At 39.3% G+C, this 15,980-nt stretch overlaps 1 protein-coding gene across 1 annotated transcript in view; it reads left to right on the forward strand.

Annotated features, from left to right (window-relative positions):
• Positions 1–8,790, forward strand: part of baiap3 (BAI1 associated protein 3) — a 43,081-nt gene extending 34,291 nt beyond the window's left edge. The window contains exons 25-33 of the mRNA XM_072443047.1: positions 2,555–2,623; positions 2,727–2,806; positions 3,540–3,648; positions 4,733–4,804; positions 6,134–6,217; positions 6,604–6,724; positions 6,795–6,918; positions 7,277–7,482; positions 8,336–8,790. Of these exons, the coding sequence (XP_072299148.1) occupies positions 2,555–2,623; positions 2,727–2,806; positions 3,540–3,648; positions 4,733–4,804; positions 6,134–6,217; positions 6,604–6,724; positions 6,795–6,918; positions 7,277–7,482; positions 8,336–8,442 (972 nt within the window). The 3' untranslated portion in view covers positions 8,443–8,790. The remainder of the gene's footprint in view (positions 1–2,554; positions 2,624–2,726; positions 2,807–3,539; positions 3,649–4,732; positions 4,805–6,133; positions 6,218–6,603; positions 6,725–6,794; positions 6,919–7,276; positions 7,483–8,335) is intronic.
• The last annotated feature ends 7,190 nt before the right edge of the window (positions 8,791–15,980 follow it).

The following is a 15,980-nucleotide window of genomic DNA, read 5'->3' on the forward strand; positions in this document are numbered from 1 at the left end:
CCGTCCCTGGATGTTCACTGGCGAGGGGGCAGTGGGGTGGCGTCTGCGGAAATCCACCACCATCTCCTTGGTCTTCCCCACGTTGATGAGGAGGTGGTTCCGCTGACACCAGTCCACAAAGTCCTGCGCCAGTCCTCTGTACTCCGCGTCATCGTCGTCCGTGATGAGTCCGATGATGGCAGAGTCGTCAGAGAACTTCTGCAGGACACAGCTGTCCGTGTCATGTCTGAAGTCTGCAGTGTAAAGGGTGAAGAGAAAGGGCGCGAGGACAGTGCCCTGGGGCGCCCCCACACTGCAGGTCCGAGTGTCAGACACACAGTTCCGGGCTCTCACAAACTGGGGTCGGTCTGTGAGGTAGTCCAGGATCCACTCTGCCAGGTCATACTCCACACCAGCCGTCTCCAGCTTGTCCCTCAGGAGCAGCGGCTGGATGGTGTTGAAGGCGCTGGAAAGATCGAAGAACAGAATCCTCACAGAGCTGCCAGGCTTTTCCAGGTGAGAGAGAGAGCGGTGCAGCAGGGAGATGACAGCGTCCTCCACTCCGATGCCAGACCGATATGCAAACTGCAGCGGGTCCATGGCTGAGCTCACGGTGGAGCGGAGGTGGTCCAGGACCAGCCGCTCCAGTGTCTTCATCAGGTGGGACGTGAGAGCCACTGGCCTGAAGCTGTTGAGGAGGGGCGGGTGACCGATCAAACCTCAAGAAGTGAGCATTTAAATCATTCACCCACTGTAGATCCCCCTCTGTCTGGGCAGGCGGGATTTTGAAGCCCGAGATGGTTTTCAGGCTCCTCCACACTCCCTGAATGTTCTTTTGCTGCAGCTGCTCCTCCATCCTCCTCTTGTAGCCGGCCTCAGCCTGCCTGATCTTCCTCCTCAGCTCCTTCTGCACAGTCCTCAGCTCCTCCTTGTTCCCTGACCTGAAGGCTCTCTTCTTCTCCTTCAGCAGAGCCTTCAGTTCACGGTTAATCCATGGCTTGTTGTTTGGAAAACATCGCACCGTCCGGGAGGGAACAATGTTTTCAAAACAGAAGTTGATGTAGTCCGTGATGCACTCTGTGATGGTGTTGATGTCCTCCCCATGTGGGTCATAAAGCTCAGTCCAGACAGTGGTGCTGAAGCAGTCCCTCAGAGCCTCCTCGCTCTCAGCAGACCACATCCTCACCTCAGGGCACACCACAGACTGCCTGCGCACGATGGGTTCATACACAGGCCTCAGATGTACAAGGTTGTGGTCCGAGCTGCCCAGGGGAGGGAGGGGGGAAGAGGAATAAGCCTCCTTGGTGTTGGCAAAAAAACAAGTCCAATGTTCTATTCTCTCTGGTGGGGCAGGTAACATACTGGGTGTATGTTGGTAGAACAGAAGAGGGAGAAGCGTGGTTAAAGTCACCAGAGATGAGGAAGAGAGCCTGTGGATGCTGTGTTTGCAGCCTACAAGTGCAGGAGAGCAGTGCTTCACAAGCATTTTCAGCATTGGCAGACGGGGCCACATAGACTGCGATCAAAATCGCATGTGAGAACTCCCGGGGCAGATAATATGGCCTTATGCCAATAGCCAATAGTTCAATATCCTTGTTACATAGCTGCTCCCTCACTGTGCAGTGTTCGGGTTTGGACCAGCTCGTGTTCACATACACCGCCAGACCTCCACCTCTTTTCTTCCCGCATTCTCTCGTTCTGTCCGCCCGCAGCAGATGAAAATTGTCCAAACCTACAATAGAGTCTGGCACTTTCTGTACTTTCATTGCCATCGCCTCTCTTCCAAGGTAGTCCTAAAAATGATAAATCAATACATTTCTCTGTTGGTTTTTATTCTACTGTGCAATCATTACACTTTTTTTTTAGGGTTGTAGTTGACTAAAGACGTGCCCTAATGACCGAAACTGTACTCAAAAGACGACAAGTGGAGCAACAGGAGCAACAAACAACTAATATATGCAGCAAAATACTTGGAAACAGTGTATTTATTTGTAAAAAGGAAGATTAAATGATTCAGTGCTTAATCTTCAGATGGCTCACTGCGTCCTTTCTGCTCTTATCCCAGACAAATACTTACAATTGGTCGACTAACACAAATTTTAGTCAACTAAAACACCATTGTTAAATTATCAACTAAATGATTAAAGGCAGAAAGCACTCAACTCTTTATTCACATTTTCTATTTAAATATGAATAGGACCTGATGCATTTGAGTGATTGAAATTAGGGCTCCACGATATTGAAAACTATCGCGATATGAGATATTGCTGTTAAATGCTGCCATAACAGAATTATTGCAATATTTGAATTATTGCGATATATGAATGTTGTTGTTGTTTTAATTTATCTTATACCGGTATTAAAACAAAAACAATTGTACTGTAATGTATTAGTCAAACAGACAAAACCAAGGTTAAATCAAGGATAATTTAGCCTGAAAATATGAATAAAATCTGCCTTTTCAACAGTACATTCCTGTCAGGCGGAGGACCTTGGTGTCATTGGGATATATTCTATTGTTGCGCTATTAGCCGTCGATATATTACGCGGCCGTAATTGAAATCTTTCCCTTCAGATGCTGCCTGAGCTGCGCAGGTACATCCAGCACATCAGCCTGTCTCCAGACTCCATCAACAACGACGAGGTGAGACCTGAAGACCACTCGCGGGTTTATCTGTCAAAGTCATTTTTCACAATCAATACGTGCAGTCGGAGTTTGGACACGTGTTAATGATTTTTTTTCCCAGGCCGTGTCCCCGCTCATGAAGTATCTGCAGGACACAATGAACATCCTGACTGACAACCTGGTCAAGGAGAATCTGACAAGGTAACGTAATACTGTCTATTTGTATTATGTGAACAAATCTGTTTTCACGGCTCTTAAAAAAGGCCTTATTTTATTATACTTATTATATATTATATTATTATTATATATTATATTATATTCTTATACTGTGATACAATATTGTTTTGTTTTTTTTAAGTACATGGGGTTTGTTTTGGGGGTGTGTTCATCTCAATTGGGACAAAACCTAAACTAGATAAGGAATAAACTAGGACAAGATCAAACCAAGTCCTCATCATGATCAATTTAGGACCAAATAAAGACGAAGTATGAACGCATATAGTAGATTTAGCAAAACATTTACAGATTTTATTTTTTGTTTTTGCTTTGTAGAAAACCGTATTTAATATATTTATTTTATCTTACAGTTACCATTTTTTAATGGCTGTTGCCTTAATGCTCTTCTTGGTCTTTCAATGTTTATATTGGTTGAATCATCATATATTCTCACAAACCAATTTATCTACGCATATCCTCTTCTTATTTATAGTGCAGGTTGTTATTTATATCCTTGAGATTTTTTCGTACATATAGGTGTTAATGAACGGTTTCCCTCGCACGTGCTGACAGTAAGTGCTAACTGTGTTCTGAGTAAAGAGGAGGCCAATACGAACGTAACCGCACATTTCTTGTAATGCGTTTCGTAGGTCGAGGCGTTAAATGAGACGCTGTGGAGATTGCGGTCGAGAATGTAACCCTCAGTTTGACCCGGCAGGTTGCTTCAGAGCATGTGGGAGCTGCTGCTCAGGATGATCCTGGACGCAGTGACTGAAAACAGAGGGGTGCAAATCGAGTTTTACAACCGCTTTCAATACGCGGTCGAGGTTGGTGGTAATCTTTGAAATCTCCTATGTTAATGTCGGTTTTCCTTCATAGTTGTGTTTTTTCTATTCATTTTTATTTTTTTCACAAAGCCTTACCATAAATGATTAATTAGACAGTTATAACAAGGCAAGTTTACTTGCATAGCCCAATTCGTGAACAAAGTAATTCCACAGTTCATTACAAATCAGGAAAAGGTGCATTAAAATGACAATACAAAGATAAAAACATAAATAATTAATGTGGTTAATAGATGAAAATCACACTGCTGAACAAATCCTAATTTTACAGTAAATAAATATATTTGCAGTAACAATAAATACGATCAGAAATTAGTATATGATTACCGTATTTTCCGGACTATAAGTTGCACTGGATTACAAGTCGCACCAGCCAAAAAATGCCTAATAGAGAAGAAAAAAAATATATAAGTTGCACTGGAGTATGAAATGCAGTTGCAAGTGTGAAAATAACAAATAATATCACATATAAGTCGCTTCGGAGTAAGTATAAGTATATAAGTATAAAATTAAGTATAAGTTGCATCTCGGCCAAAACGATGAAAAAAGGTGCGACTTACAGTCCGGAAAATACGATATACAGTACTATGTTTTTTGTTAAGATTATTTATATTTTTATTTACTAGAGCAACTTTTCTGTCAGATATGTTATACGTTTGGTGTTTTAATAAAATCCTGATACTTTATAGCCGTAGTTCTGCGCCACAACGTCGAACTTAACTTTAACATGGCATATTTTGAAAGAATGCTTATCACCGCGTTCGCCATCACCTTTAATTAGCGCCGAATGAGCTCTGGCTGCTTCTCAAGTTGTTAGCATACATCAGATATTTATGAAGCGACTCGGAAGCACGCCCCATGAATGACAACTATAAGAGTCTCCTGTAAAAAGCCCACAGTAAATAGGCCAGTTGGACCGGATGGCGGAGGGGAAAAGTCATGCTAAACGTGTGGGCTGAGTGTTGAAAGCGACGACGAGACGGACATGAGTTCACGCTGTTTATGTGAAAATGTATTGATCCTTTTATTTTATTATTTTCCTCTCTCTTTGAACTGGAATGATTAGACACTGCTGCAGTTCTTTCACGCCGATGGAGGAGGTCTCGCCGTGGACGACATGAAGAGCGGAGACTTCAAGGTACAGCTGTTGTTCAAGCTGTCAAAGCAACTGTGTCATTTGAAGATCAGGCTTCGTATTATAACATTAGGGCCGCTGACGTGCGCGGTGAATAATGCATTTACTGTTAATCATTGTAGCACCTGTCAGCGCTTAGAATAAATAGGCAACAAGTGTTTTTTGTTTCCGAAGCTTGTTAGTTTAGACGCAATACAAATGGAGAAAGTATTAACTGCTCTACCACCTGTTTCTTCTTTGAGTCTTATCCTTTTTCACGTTTAGTTTTCAAAAGATGTTTTAGAAGCGTGAAAAGAAGAGTAAAATATGTATTTTTTAACAGATTGACTGCCAGTACTCCATCTGTCTGTGTGGAGTTTGCATGTTCCTAACGTGTCTCCAGCAACTCAAAACCTAAACATGCACAAAACTGATCCTGAATTTAACCTTTTTTAGAGATTAATAAAGTATTCATCCATCTATCTCCAGCGGCATTGAAGTCAAATGCAGAGGACAAATTACTAAGGCTGGGTTACTTGGGCTATTAATAAAATTGATTTGATGACTTTCTCTGCTAAAATGTAACTGAAAAACTGAAAAATAATCAAAACAGAAATAACTGTTTAATTGTAGTGGAATAAAAGTAATACATTGAGCTAAAAGGATTTTAAAGAGAAAAGGCCTAAGTATTGTACAAAAGCTGATCTTGCTGTAGGAAAGCATGCAGTGTTATGTAATACGTTTATTGATTATACTAAATTTGATCAATGGAGGAAATCGATTCCTTTTATGTAAATCTCAACCTCAGTGCTACGCAGTACTGGTCTTTGAATCAGAGGTGTTTTTTAACTGTGGTGTGTCGGTTTTTTACCCTGGATCATGAGTCTGTGATGAAGTTTTGATGATGATGATGATGATGGTGATGATGATGATGATGATGATGATGATGATGATGATGATGATGATGATGATGATGATGATGATGATGATGATGATGATGATGATGATGATGATGATGACATCACAGGGAAAAATCACAAATATAGTTTCAAAAAAGTCTTGATTTTCAACAAAAAACAGTAATATCGACCTATAATTTGATTCTCAATTCCCAATCTATTTTTGTCCGTCCCTCCAAATTACCTTCAGGAACGACAAAGTGTACTTGACTTCCTTTCTTAGACTTAGACAGTGGTTCTACGTCGTTATGGCAATAGCGCAATTCAAATCTAAATACTGTATAATATCGTTTGAACGGGGGAAATGTTCTCACAAAATCCTTCAAACCCATGAACGGCTCCTACAGCTAAAGAGACCTTGGTCGAATCGACGTAACCGTTGTTGTTGTTTTAGACTCTGGAGGAGGAGCTGAAGCTGAACAAGTGCTCATCCTTTGAGTTGATTGAACAATACTATCTGGAGAAGATTTCCCATCAGGTGCGTTTGGGTCGACAGACGACTATCGATCTGGTCACGTTTGTTTTCTTCTATTCCTTTGTACAAGCCAGTGCTATGACAGTCTTTAAATAAAGGACCTCACAGTTTGCACAGTTGTATTTCTTTATCTTTAAACAGATGACGCTATAAGGAAACAGAGACAAATATTAGTTATAACACAGCTTGTGCAATGACTCATACATGAAACAAGGAGAACCCGAGTTGAAAAAAGCAGATACAATTATAGTACATCAAGAAAACATGCCCTGGCTCATGTGGATGTAAGACTTATTATGCTTCAAATGTATACCTCTAAATTGGCTTAAAGTGACTGATTAGGGAAACGTCATTGTTGCAGCTATTTTAACCAGTTATGTCTATTTCAGAAAACACTCAAACACACTCGATTTGGCCGAATCAGTGTCAAGTGCTACTACGAGGCTTCGGAGCAGAGACTCACGGTGGAGATGCTTCACGCGGCTGATATCCTCGCACTTGACGCCAATGGTAGAAAATCAAATTAGCATATCTGAAGCACTGTCTCTCATGTACTCGTTTTTATATACGTCTGTTTTAGGTCTGAGTGATCCGTTTGTCATCGTGGAGCTCTGCCCTCACCACCTTTTCCCTTTGGCAAAGAGTCAGCGCACACAAGTCAAGCTCAAAACTCTGCATCCTGTTTTTGATGAGCTTTTTTACTTGTAAGTCCAGCCTTAGCGGTTTTGTTGTATTCTATATGTTTTTTTTTGTTTTTATATCCAGACACTAATTGATACTTAAACTAATATATAAACTTGAGTACTTGAGAATCGAGACTGAAAATATTCAAATAATAGGACGCAACTTTGCTTTCCTTTAATAGTTTTAGCATGGTCTTCATCTGCAAACAATGGCAACATCTTAAAATTAAGGAAATTACTATTTATTTAGTTGAAAATGACATTCTATTGTTTAAAATTGTGATATTGAAAGCCATACCTAGCTTTTTTCTAACTGTTGAAATCTAGTTAGAAATGTCTGTATTGTGGCATCTGTAATTTCCTCTCTGTTTATCTCCAGCCACGTCAGTCCGGAGCAGTACCGCCACAGATTTGCGTGTTTAACCTTCACTGTGATGGACTATGACTGGTTGTCCACGAATGATTTTGCGGGCGAAGCCGTGGCTCCTCTGAGTGACTTCTGCTGGCCGGGCCGACCGAACGCTTCAGCGCAAGGGAAGAGCGTGCAGCCCATCATCCTGCACCTGTCCCGCAGTAAACCCAGTGGTACATGGAGACATATTCATTAACTGCAGGGTGCACCACAGGGAACAGACACTGGCTTTCAATTGTTCTTTAATTTCCCACAAGGTGAAATTTGTCTTAGGTGCAATGAAATCACAATGCACGAAGGAATTAGTGCAGACATTTGTAAAAATCAGTGCAATCAACTCAAGCAATGGGAAAAATACCTTTTTTTTTATTTTAATTTTTTTTTACAACCTTTTTTAACGCAAATCGGATGAATAATTATTTGTTATATATGTTTTTGGTTCGTTTTTTTTTATTACTTAAAACAGGCCATTGATAAAAGGGGGAGCTGATATTAGGGAATTTGGCATAAGGACCTGGAAATATGAAATCCATGCACACTAAAATAAAGATAAGATCTGTTGAATTGGTATGTGCGCTGGGAGGAGGAGCATACTTTAGAAATATCTTTTGCAGTTGTTCTGTAAAACCTGCTACTGTTGCTACTTAGTTGCTACATACTGGACCCTCTAATTGCAAGTAAAAAACATGGTATTAAATTCACCACCAAAATATTAGAGCCGCTAAATTAAATGATATTTATTATAAACATTTATCTCACAAATTGAAATAAAAAGGTTAAAATGCAAATGTTTTAGATGTTTCTTTCAAACACCAATAGTAAAAGTAATATTCTCCATCTATCTATCCATCACCCTGAGCTGTATCTCTTGTTTTCTCTCTTTTTCAATATTGCCTTGGAATACCACAGGGCATAGCGCTTGGCCCTCCATTTTTCTCCCCCTATCACAACGTAGACAGGCATTCAATCGTGTTTTATTTGTGTCTGGAGTGGTGACCGGTCTCATCTGTTTGCTCTCCTCTCCAGAGAAGCCAATCATGGGGATGCTGGACGCACGTATCGGAGACAGAGAAGCCCAGGAGTTTGTCCGCCGGCTGAAAGAGATCGAGAAATCAATGGAGAATGAAGAGTGAGAAGTGTTGTCAGACCTGTCTGAACACATGTGCTTTTGTACTGGTAATCCGTTTACAGTATTTAACACTTTTTCAATGTTGATTGTTCCGTATCTATACCAAAATGAAAAAAATACAAAGCTTTTTCCTATTGCATCTTGCCACTGTGCGAACCGTCTACTTCTATATTTTACAGGTTTATAAATTAACCTAAATGTGACCGGTCTATATTTTTTGTAACGTTATCTTTGTTGTATAATCTTTGATATGATAGAACTATTTTGTGAAAGTAGCGTACCAATAGTATGACTTTAGACTCGATACCTCAGATTAGTTGCAGGGTTCAGACATTTATGTGGAATTAATGCATGAAAAGACTCTCTGACGCCGCGCTCATAAATTGCATGTGGAAATCCAAAAGGCAAACACACAAGTCTCGATGGAGGTGCACCGAGAGAAAGTTGGTGTTTTTAATATCAGTCAGACAGTGGAGTAGCTCGCCTCCCCAGAGGAGGAGGACACGCTCAGGTTCATTCAGCTCCTCAGATTGCTCTTCACTCGGCTCAACAGGTCGATCAGAAAAGGCCAAAGCGGTGGGAGAAATTCTCTTTAACACGTTCCTCACTTTGTTACGAATTGTTCAGTTGAGGCTGGAAAAATAAAGGGATTTAGAGACTATAGTGTCACATACAATATTGAAAAAATATTGTGGTTTCAATTGGGAACGCCAATATTACCTTACAGATCCAGTACATTGTTTATCTTTCATTTTTATGGCTTGCAACTAGGGGTGGGTGATTTTGACAAAAATGTATATCTAGATATTTTTTGAGAATATCTTTGTCAATCAGAACAACAGAAATGTGTTGAAAACATGTTTTAAAACGTTGTAGTTAAGGTTTAATTAACAGACAATGTAAAATGTCTGTAAAATTGTAAAAATGTCTGCAGAAATATGAACTTATTACATTGAATCAGCTCTTTTTGAAGCATTTTATACGAGAAATTATATACTCAGGATTCAAATTTTGCATATCTTAAAAACACCATAATATTATCTAAATTTCAATATATTGCTCACCTGTACTTGCCACTTATTAATTCAAGCAGACACTGGTTACAGAATTGCCCCAGAAACCCAAAGGTCGTCAATTTGATTCCGGCTTCGACCAGCACATACCTCATCTTGACTCTTAATCAAAGGGTTGTCAGGATTGCACAAATAAATGAATAATACAGTTAATTTGTTAAAGGCACGCACGTACTTGGCTCCGAGGTAAAAAAAAAAAGTCTCATACACAGAAAACAAAGATCAATATATTATTTACTACATAATTAATGTGTTATTGTGGGCAGGGTCTACAATGTCTATTACCAACCTCTTCATTCTGGACTGAAGCCTGAACGCACTCAGCCATATGACAACGCTTATAATTCTTTATTTAAAAGACCCAACTCCTCCATCGTTGTGGTTTGCTGGTATTGAAATCCTGTCTCTGCATAATCTCTAGCAAACAATAAATTATTTGGCCAATTTGTATCTACTATTTTTTTTTTTTTTTAAACCTGAGCTCCCAGACCTGATTTGCATATTGCAAATTACTCTTGAGAGTCGAAACGTTTTGTTTGTCTAAAAACAGAGTTCAGATGATTTTTTTCTACAATGGAACACTTCTGGACGAATGAGGGATGAGAGACTGTCCACTCCCAATCCATTCAATAAAGCACTTACCCTCCACTCAAACACATAAGTTTACTTTTTTCCAACTTTTTACTTAGTCAATCTACTTATTTATGTGTTTCTGGTAGCGTTTGTGTATTTTACAGAAAATGTATCAAAAGTCTCACTGGCATATTCAAAACCTGGCATGCTCAAAGGACAATATGCTGCTCAGTGGGAATTCTATGTCCAGGCTTCGAAAGATTTATTTGCAGAAACACATTTAATTGCCGCTAATGAGCTTGTGTCACAGTAAGACAAAGTTTCCGAATGGCCTCTAAATGCCTTTCAAGGCAAATAAGGAGTTTAATGAGACTGATATAATTAGGGAAACATAAGGGAAAGGAAGGTCCTCTGTACGGCCCTCATGCCAACAATACTTTCTGTTTGAGACTCAACTTTGAAACATATATTCAGTGCATATTAACTTAAAGCATAGCCTTAATCCTTGGCATGCATTAGTATTAATACAGCCATGGACAATAAAAGCACACTTGGCTTAACCTGTCGTACCAAGTGAAATAGATGTAGGAAATATTCGATCGTACAAGACTTTGTTGTAATACCACAAATGTAAATATGTTTATGCTAATAGTGAAATATAGTCCAAAATATGATTTATAAACCAGATCGATATTTTAAATGGAGCAATACAACAAAGACAGAAACATGGAAATTTGTTCAAAATTGTATTTGAAAATACAATTGAACAGAGTACACTCAGTTCTTGTAGTGGAGTATTATTGGTGTCATACAGTCCCTGAGCAAAGGTGTTTTTTCTGCTCTACTCAAGCAGTTTTTCCTTTTAGAACTCTGAGTCCTCAGGAGCCAAATCACTAAGTGTGTTGTTGTGATGAAAAGAAGTCTTATAAAAAAGTTTAAAGAATACATTCAACAAAAGTACTGCAGTTAAAAGCTCGTAGATATTCAATGGAGGGTGACTCCTTGATCTAGCTGTGTTTATTTCTTATTTGTTTTTCTGTCATGGCTTGTAGAACTTTAAAGATGCACTATGCCACTTTTCTGGTGGGGGTCCGCCTCCTGCTTTTCTCCATGGAGATGTTTTTTTTTTTTTCCTGGAATGTTCTATAAAATGGCATTAAACATAATCTAACTAGCACTCATTAGGAGTCTTTTTATTGCTCAAAAATGCCTTGGAAATATTGTAGTCTTTACTTTTTCTGTTGCTTGTAGAATACACTCTGAGGAGGGAAAAATAACTAATTTAAAAGAATGAAGTTTGGTACCCCAGCTCCAATGCCATACTGTGGAACATTCTAGGTAAAAGGCAATAACATCTCCATGGAGACAAGCAGGTGGTAAACCGTCCACCACGCAAAAGTTACACAGTGCAACGTTAAGCTTGATACAGACTCAAATCCCAGTATTTTATGCATAACCCAAACCGGACTCATTTACATTGTGTTCAAAAGAAAATGTTAGAAAATACAATCTTAGCTTCTACTCACTGCCACAAATGTAGCTTCAGGTTTTACTCTTGTAGATGTCATCTCATTTCTACAGAATACTATTATTATTAGAATTATAGAGTATTGCAAAATATGTCTATATAAAAGCATTTATAAGATGTAAGAAGGATTTATCTGCTGCTGACTGGGCAAGTGCTTTGTAGTGAAAATGCACAATAGTAACACTAGTGTGTAAAGAGGATAACACTGTAGCAAGTGCAGAGATTTATACTTAGCACCAAACTGTCACCGACAGCGTTTTGATCGTGATGTATTTTACAGTAGCTGCTTGTGCCGTGCTTTGTCATTATTAATGTGTGAAATTGTGAGGATGAAGCACTCAAAACACACATTTATGCCTAAGGAGTTTGCTGTTGGTCCATACAGAGCCACTCAGCAAATATACTACTTATGTGTCTTTTGACTTTGTTTGTAATTGTGAAAAGACTGTTTATTTTACTTGTTTCAATTCAACATTATTGCGATGCATAATGGGCAGTGGCTTTGCACCATCACTAATTCATTTAGAAATCTGGATGAATATATTACATTGACATATATGATATTAAAGGTGGACTATGTAACTTTTCTGGTGAGACGTCTGCCACTTTCTTTCAATTACAATGTGATTGCTTTTTCTGGGTTGCATTGTGTCTGTTTTTTATTGCAAAAACAAAGAATGTGGAAAAACATGCACTGTTTTTGTGAGTGGGTTCTCCTTTCCACAGATCTAACCTGTGACTTGTCCTGATAGTGCAGTGGTTACATAGTACACCTTTAATTATCATATGTTCTCATGCAGTAATTGGATTCTGCTCTAAATAGGTTGTATTGCTGCACAAAAAAAAATATTTATTTTTTGAATTGAACTATATAAAAATATTTCTACATAATATTTTTTCTTTACATATGCAAGCTAAAATACAGTTTTGTCCTGGTTTATTTGACTGCACAAGGAAAACAATATGTATTTATTGCTTATTATTGGTGTAAGTTAAATGAAGTTATGGTATGGTATAGTATTGTTTTATTATAGACTACTGCATTGTACAATAGAAAACCATGGTAAAACAAACATACTATGAATTTCAATGCATTCATGTCTATGATAAAGAGAATATATTTAGAATTGATATTTTGTCAGCATTTTAAGGCTAGTAACGAGTAGCTTTGAGAGGTTAGAATAACTTCAGTGTGTTATTGCACCAGTGAAATATTGTCCTTTAACTGTGCTGCCTGTGTTGCTGTTTAATAAATGGATTATACATTTGAGAGCTGTCCACGACCTTGAATAAAGAGTTGTTAAAATTTGCACCGGCTCTTTTTTTTCTCACATGTTTTGACAAAAATTCAATAACATTTAGGCTTGTGTTTTGTTAGCCCATGTTAGTCGATACAGTAATGTGTGTTATGTGTTCACTTCAACCTTCACTTCAAAACAGACTATTGAATTAATCCCCTGATATTTTTCTTATTTCAATTAACGAGACATAAATGTGATAATTATGTATACAGAAATAAGCAACAACTAGCCTAAATATGGTTGTTATTTTTAAACAATGCCAGCGTAAGGTGTTGTAGGGTGTGTTGGGTGAGGAAGGAGACCACAGACACACTTCTCTGGCACGCTCTAATTTAATGGAACAAAAAGACCATTCATCTTTGGCACCACAGGTTTCTCCCAGCTTCCAGAAAGTTCTGCCGAGGAGACAGATGGGGCGTTTCTACCAGCCATAGACCGTATATCAGCTACATTTACAGTCAGCTGGAGAAGGTTGTTTTGCATCCACACATTGATCTGTTGGATGCAGAGACAGAGTGAATCCACTGGTCCATATTCACCTGCCGACAGGAAACATAGATCTGAGTGTCGTCTGCATCATTGTGATAGGACAGATTTTTGCTGCATATCAACTGACCTAACGGCAGCATGTAGAGGTTGAACAGAAGGGGTCCTAGGATTGACCCTTGGGGTTAGGGGCATGTGGTCTGAGACACAATTACCAATTTCAACAAAGTACTTCCTGTCTTCCAGATAAGACTTTTGTTGTTGTAGCAGGAGTTAGAGACACAGGTTGGTGTGGTGAAGAGTCCATCAGTGTTGACATAATTTCTTGATCTTGCAATATTAGGCGTGAGTGGAACCATCTTAATGCCTGATTTGATCAGATATTCAAGATGGCTGGTAAGGAGAGTGAGGAATCTGTAGTGGCAGTGGATGTTGTAGGGGGGGACCCAAGGCTGCTCTGAGGGCAGGGGCGATGACAGGGATGTTGTTGGGTCTGTCACAGATGGGTCTTTGATGAGGACCCTGTGGAAAATAACTTGAATGACTCCTGCACTGGCCACGGTGAAGATTGTTGTGGTGCTGCTGATGAGCCCTTCGCTGGAGGCGGTGGAGATTGTGGAGCAGCTGGATCTGAATCCTTTGCTGCTGGTGGTGGAGCGGCTGCTGATGAATCCTGGGGTGGAGACGGTGGCTGTAGTGCTGTTGATGTTGGTGCTGTTGATGTTGAATCCATGGTTACTATGGAGTTCCATGAATCTTGATTTGTTGTGGGCTGTTTCCATGGATACTGTACCAGATTCTAAATAGTAATGGGAATACAACCAGTCCAAGTAGGGCCGAGTAGAGTGGTGGTAGAAATGCCTAAAGGATTTGATTTGCCCACAGTTACCCCTGACAACCAGTGGCTCTAACGGACCAATCATAACAGAGCATCACTGTTGGTGAAATTAACCAACTTTTTAACTCTTACTCCAACCAACACAGCTTTGGATTATTTATTGAAGTCTTTATTGAATACAATTCATTTTTATTTATTGTTCTTAACTCTATCCCAAAGTTCAGAATGGTTAGAAAGTCATGTGACAAGTTCAATATAGTTATATAGTTAATACGGCTGGATGCTTCAGCCCATTCCCCATTATCTTAAAGGAACCTGGCCATTGGTAATTATGAGGGGACTCTGGGTGTATAAAGCTGGAGGTGGCTCAGGTGCTGTGAGGAGGGATCGTGCCCTCTAGTCACCGCAGCGAGCACTGCATCTGTCCGCACACAACATCTTTGATCAGCACAAGTCACACGGGTCAAAGCTGGTCGTGGTTATTGGCGCTGACCATGGTGCTGACCTCGGCTGGACATTGTTGTTGTTATCACGCGCGCAGGAAAAGATACAACTCGGTGGTGGTGGATGAAGGTGGATCGAGATTGAGCTGTTGCAGTGCAGTGCAGTGTCGTTTCTGCCACTAGATGTCCTCGTAGAGTAACAAATCCACTGGGAGTGTGATTTTTGATACTACACAAGCAAAGTCAACAACAATCAAAGCAGTAGGTTCAAATTATTGCAATAGTATAACATAATTAATAAGTTAAACATGAAATAAACTGTAGCCCTTATAGTTTATAGATACAAAAAAATTACTCCAATTTAGGGTACCATAACTATCTGATATTGTAGAAAAAAGAGAAACGTTGCAATAACACTACAGTATATGCTTGCAGTTTAATCATTCCTAACTCATTTAAATTGGTATAGAAATAGTTCCTAACATGTAACAACTCTTAAAGCCAGTACATCCAAAAAGTTTTGATTTGCTTGCCAGAAAAAAATCTATATCATCACGTTTTCTATGTAAAACTCATCGTTAATACAATACCCACATTCTCTAAATAAGAGATTCTAGAAATTTAAAGACATGTGTTTGATTGACTTGACTTCATTTGAAAAACAGACCAGTCTATAACTAATATAGCCTATTCTAATGTTGTTGTAATGGATATGAGAAAATAAATAACCAGTTTACCAACTTTAAAAACATTAAGAAATGCCCTAAATAGTCAGCCATAAGAACTGCAATAAATCTTTATGTTTTGATGTTTGTTTTGGACTATTCTCAGCCTGCGCCACATGGGAGGAAAGCCTCTGTTTATTTGGTGGGAAGCAGAACTTTTAGGAAACATGTATTTTTGTACTCCAGTTGGGATTAATTAACATAAACACTATAAAAATTATTACCAGTGTGCGCAGGTGTGAGTCCCATCAGCCCAGAGATGGAGGAAGTTCCTGGTTTTAATTTCACGATTATAGTATGAGTAATAATACATTTTCATATCTTTCTTGTTCTCCCTTGTGTTTATTTCCCTTACGCTGTTTATTTGCTGTTCTTCGTGGCTTTCTGGAAGAATATTTTTAGCTAGACGAATGCCGGCCGAGTGGTCAGCCTCTGTTGATGTCTCAGTCCTGGCTGGCACTCACACGTTTAACATCACTGTACTGTCTTATCACTCCTCAGACAAGTCTAATCCCTTAACAAAATGTTACCCTGTGTACTCCCCCCACACAGAGAGGGAGAAGGAGAGAGAGAGA

This window comes from Eucyclogobius newberryi, unplaced genomic scaffold (assembly GCF_026437365.1).
Source record: "Eucyclogobius newberryi isolate DKJ021-1_F unplaced genomic scaffold, fEucNew1.0.hap1 SCAF_13, whole genome shotgun sequence".
Classification (NCBI taxonomy): Eukaryota; Metazoa; Chordata; class Actinopteri; order Gobiiformes; family Gobiidae; genus Eucyclogobius; species Eucyclogobius newberryi.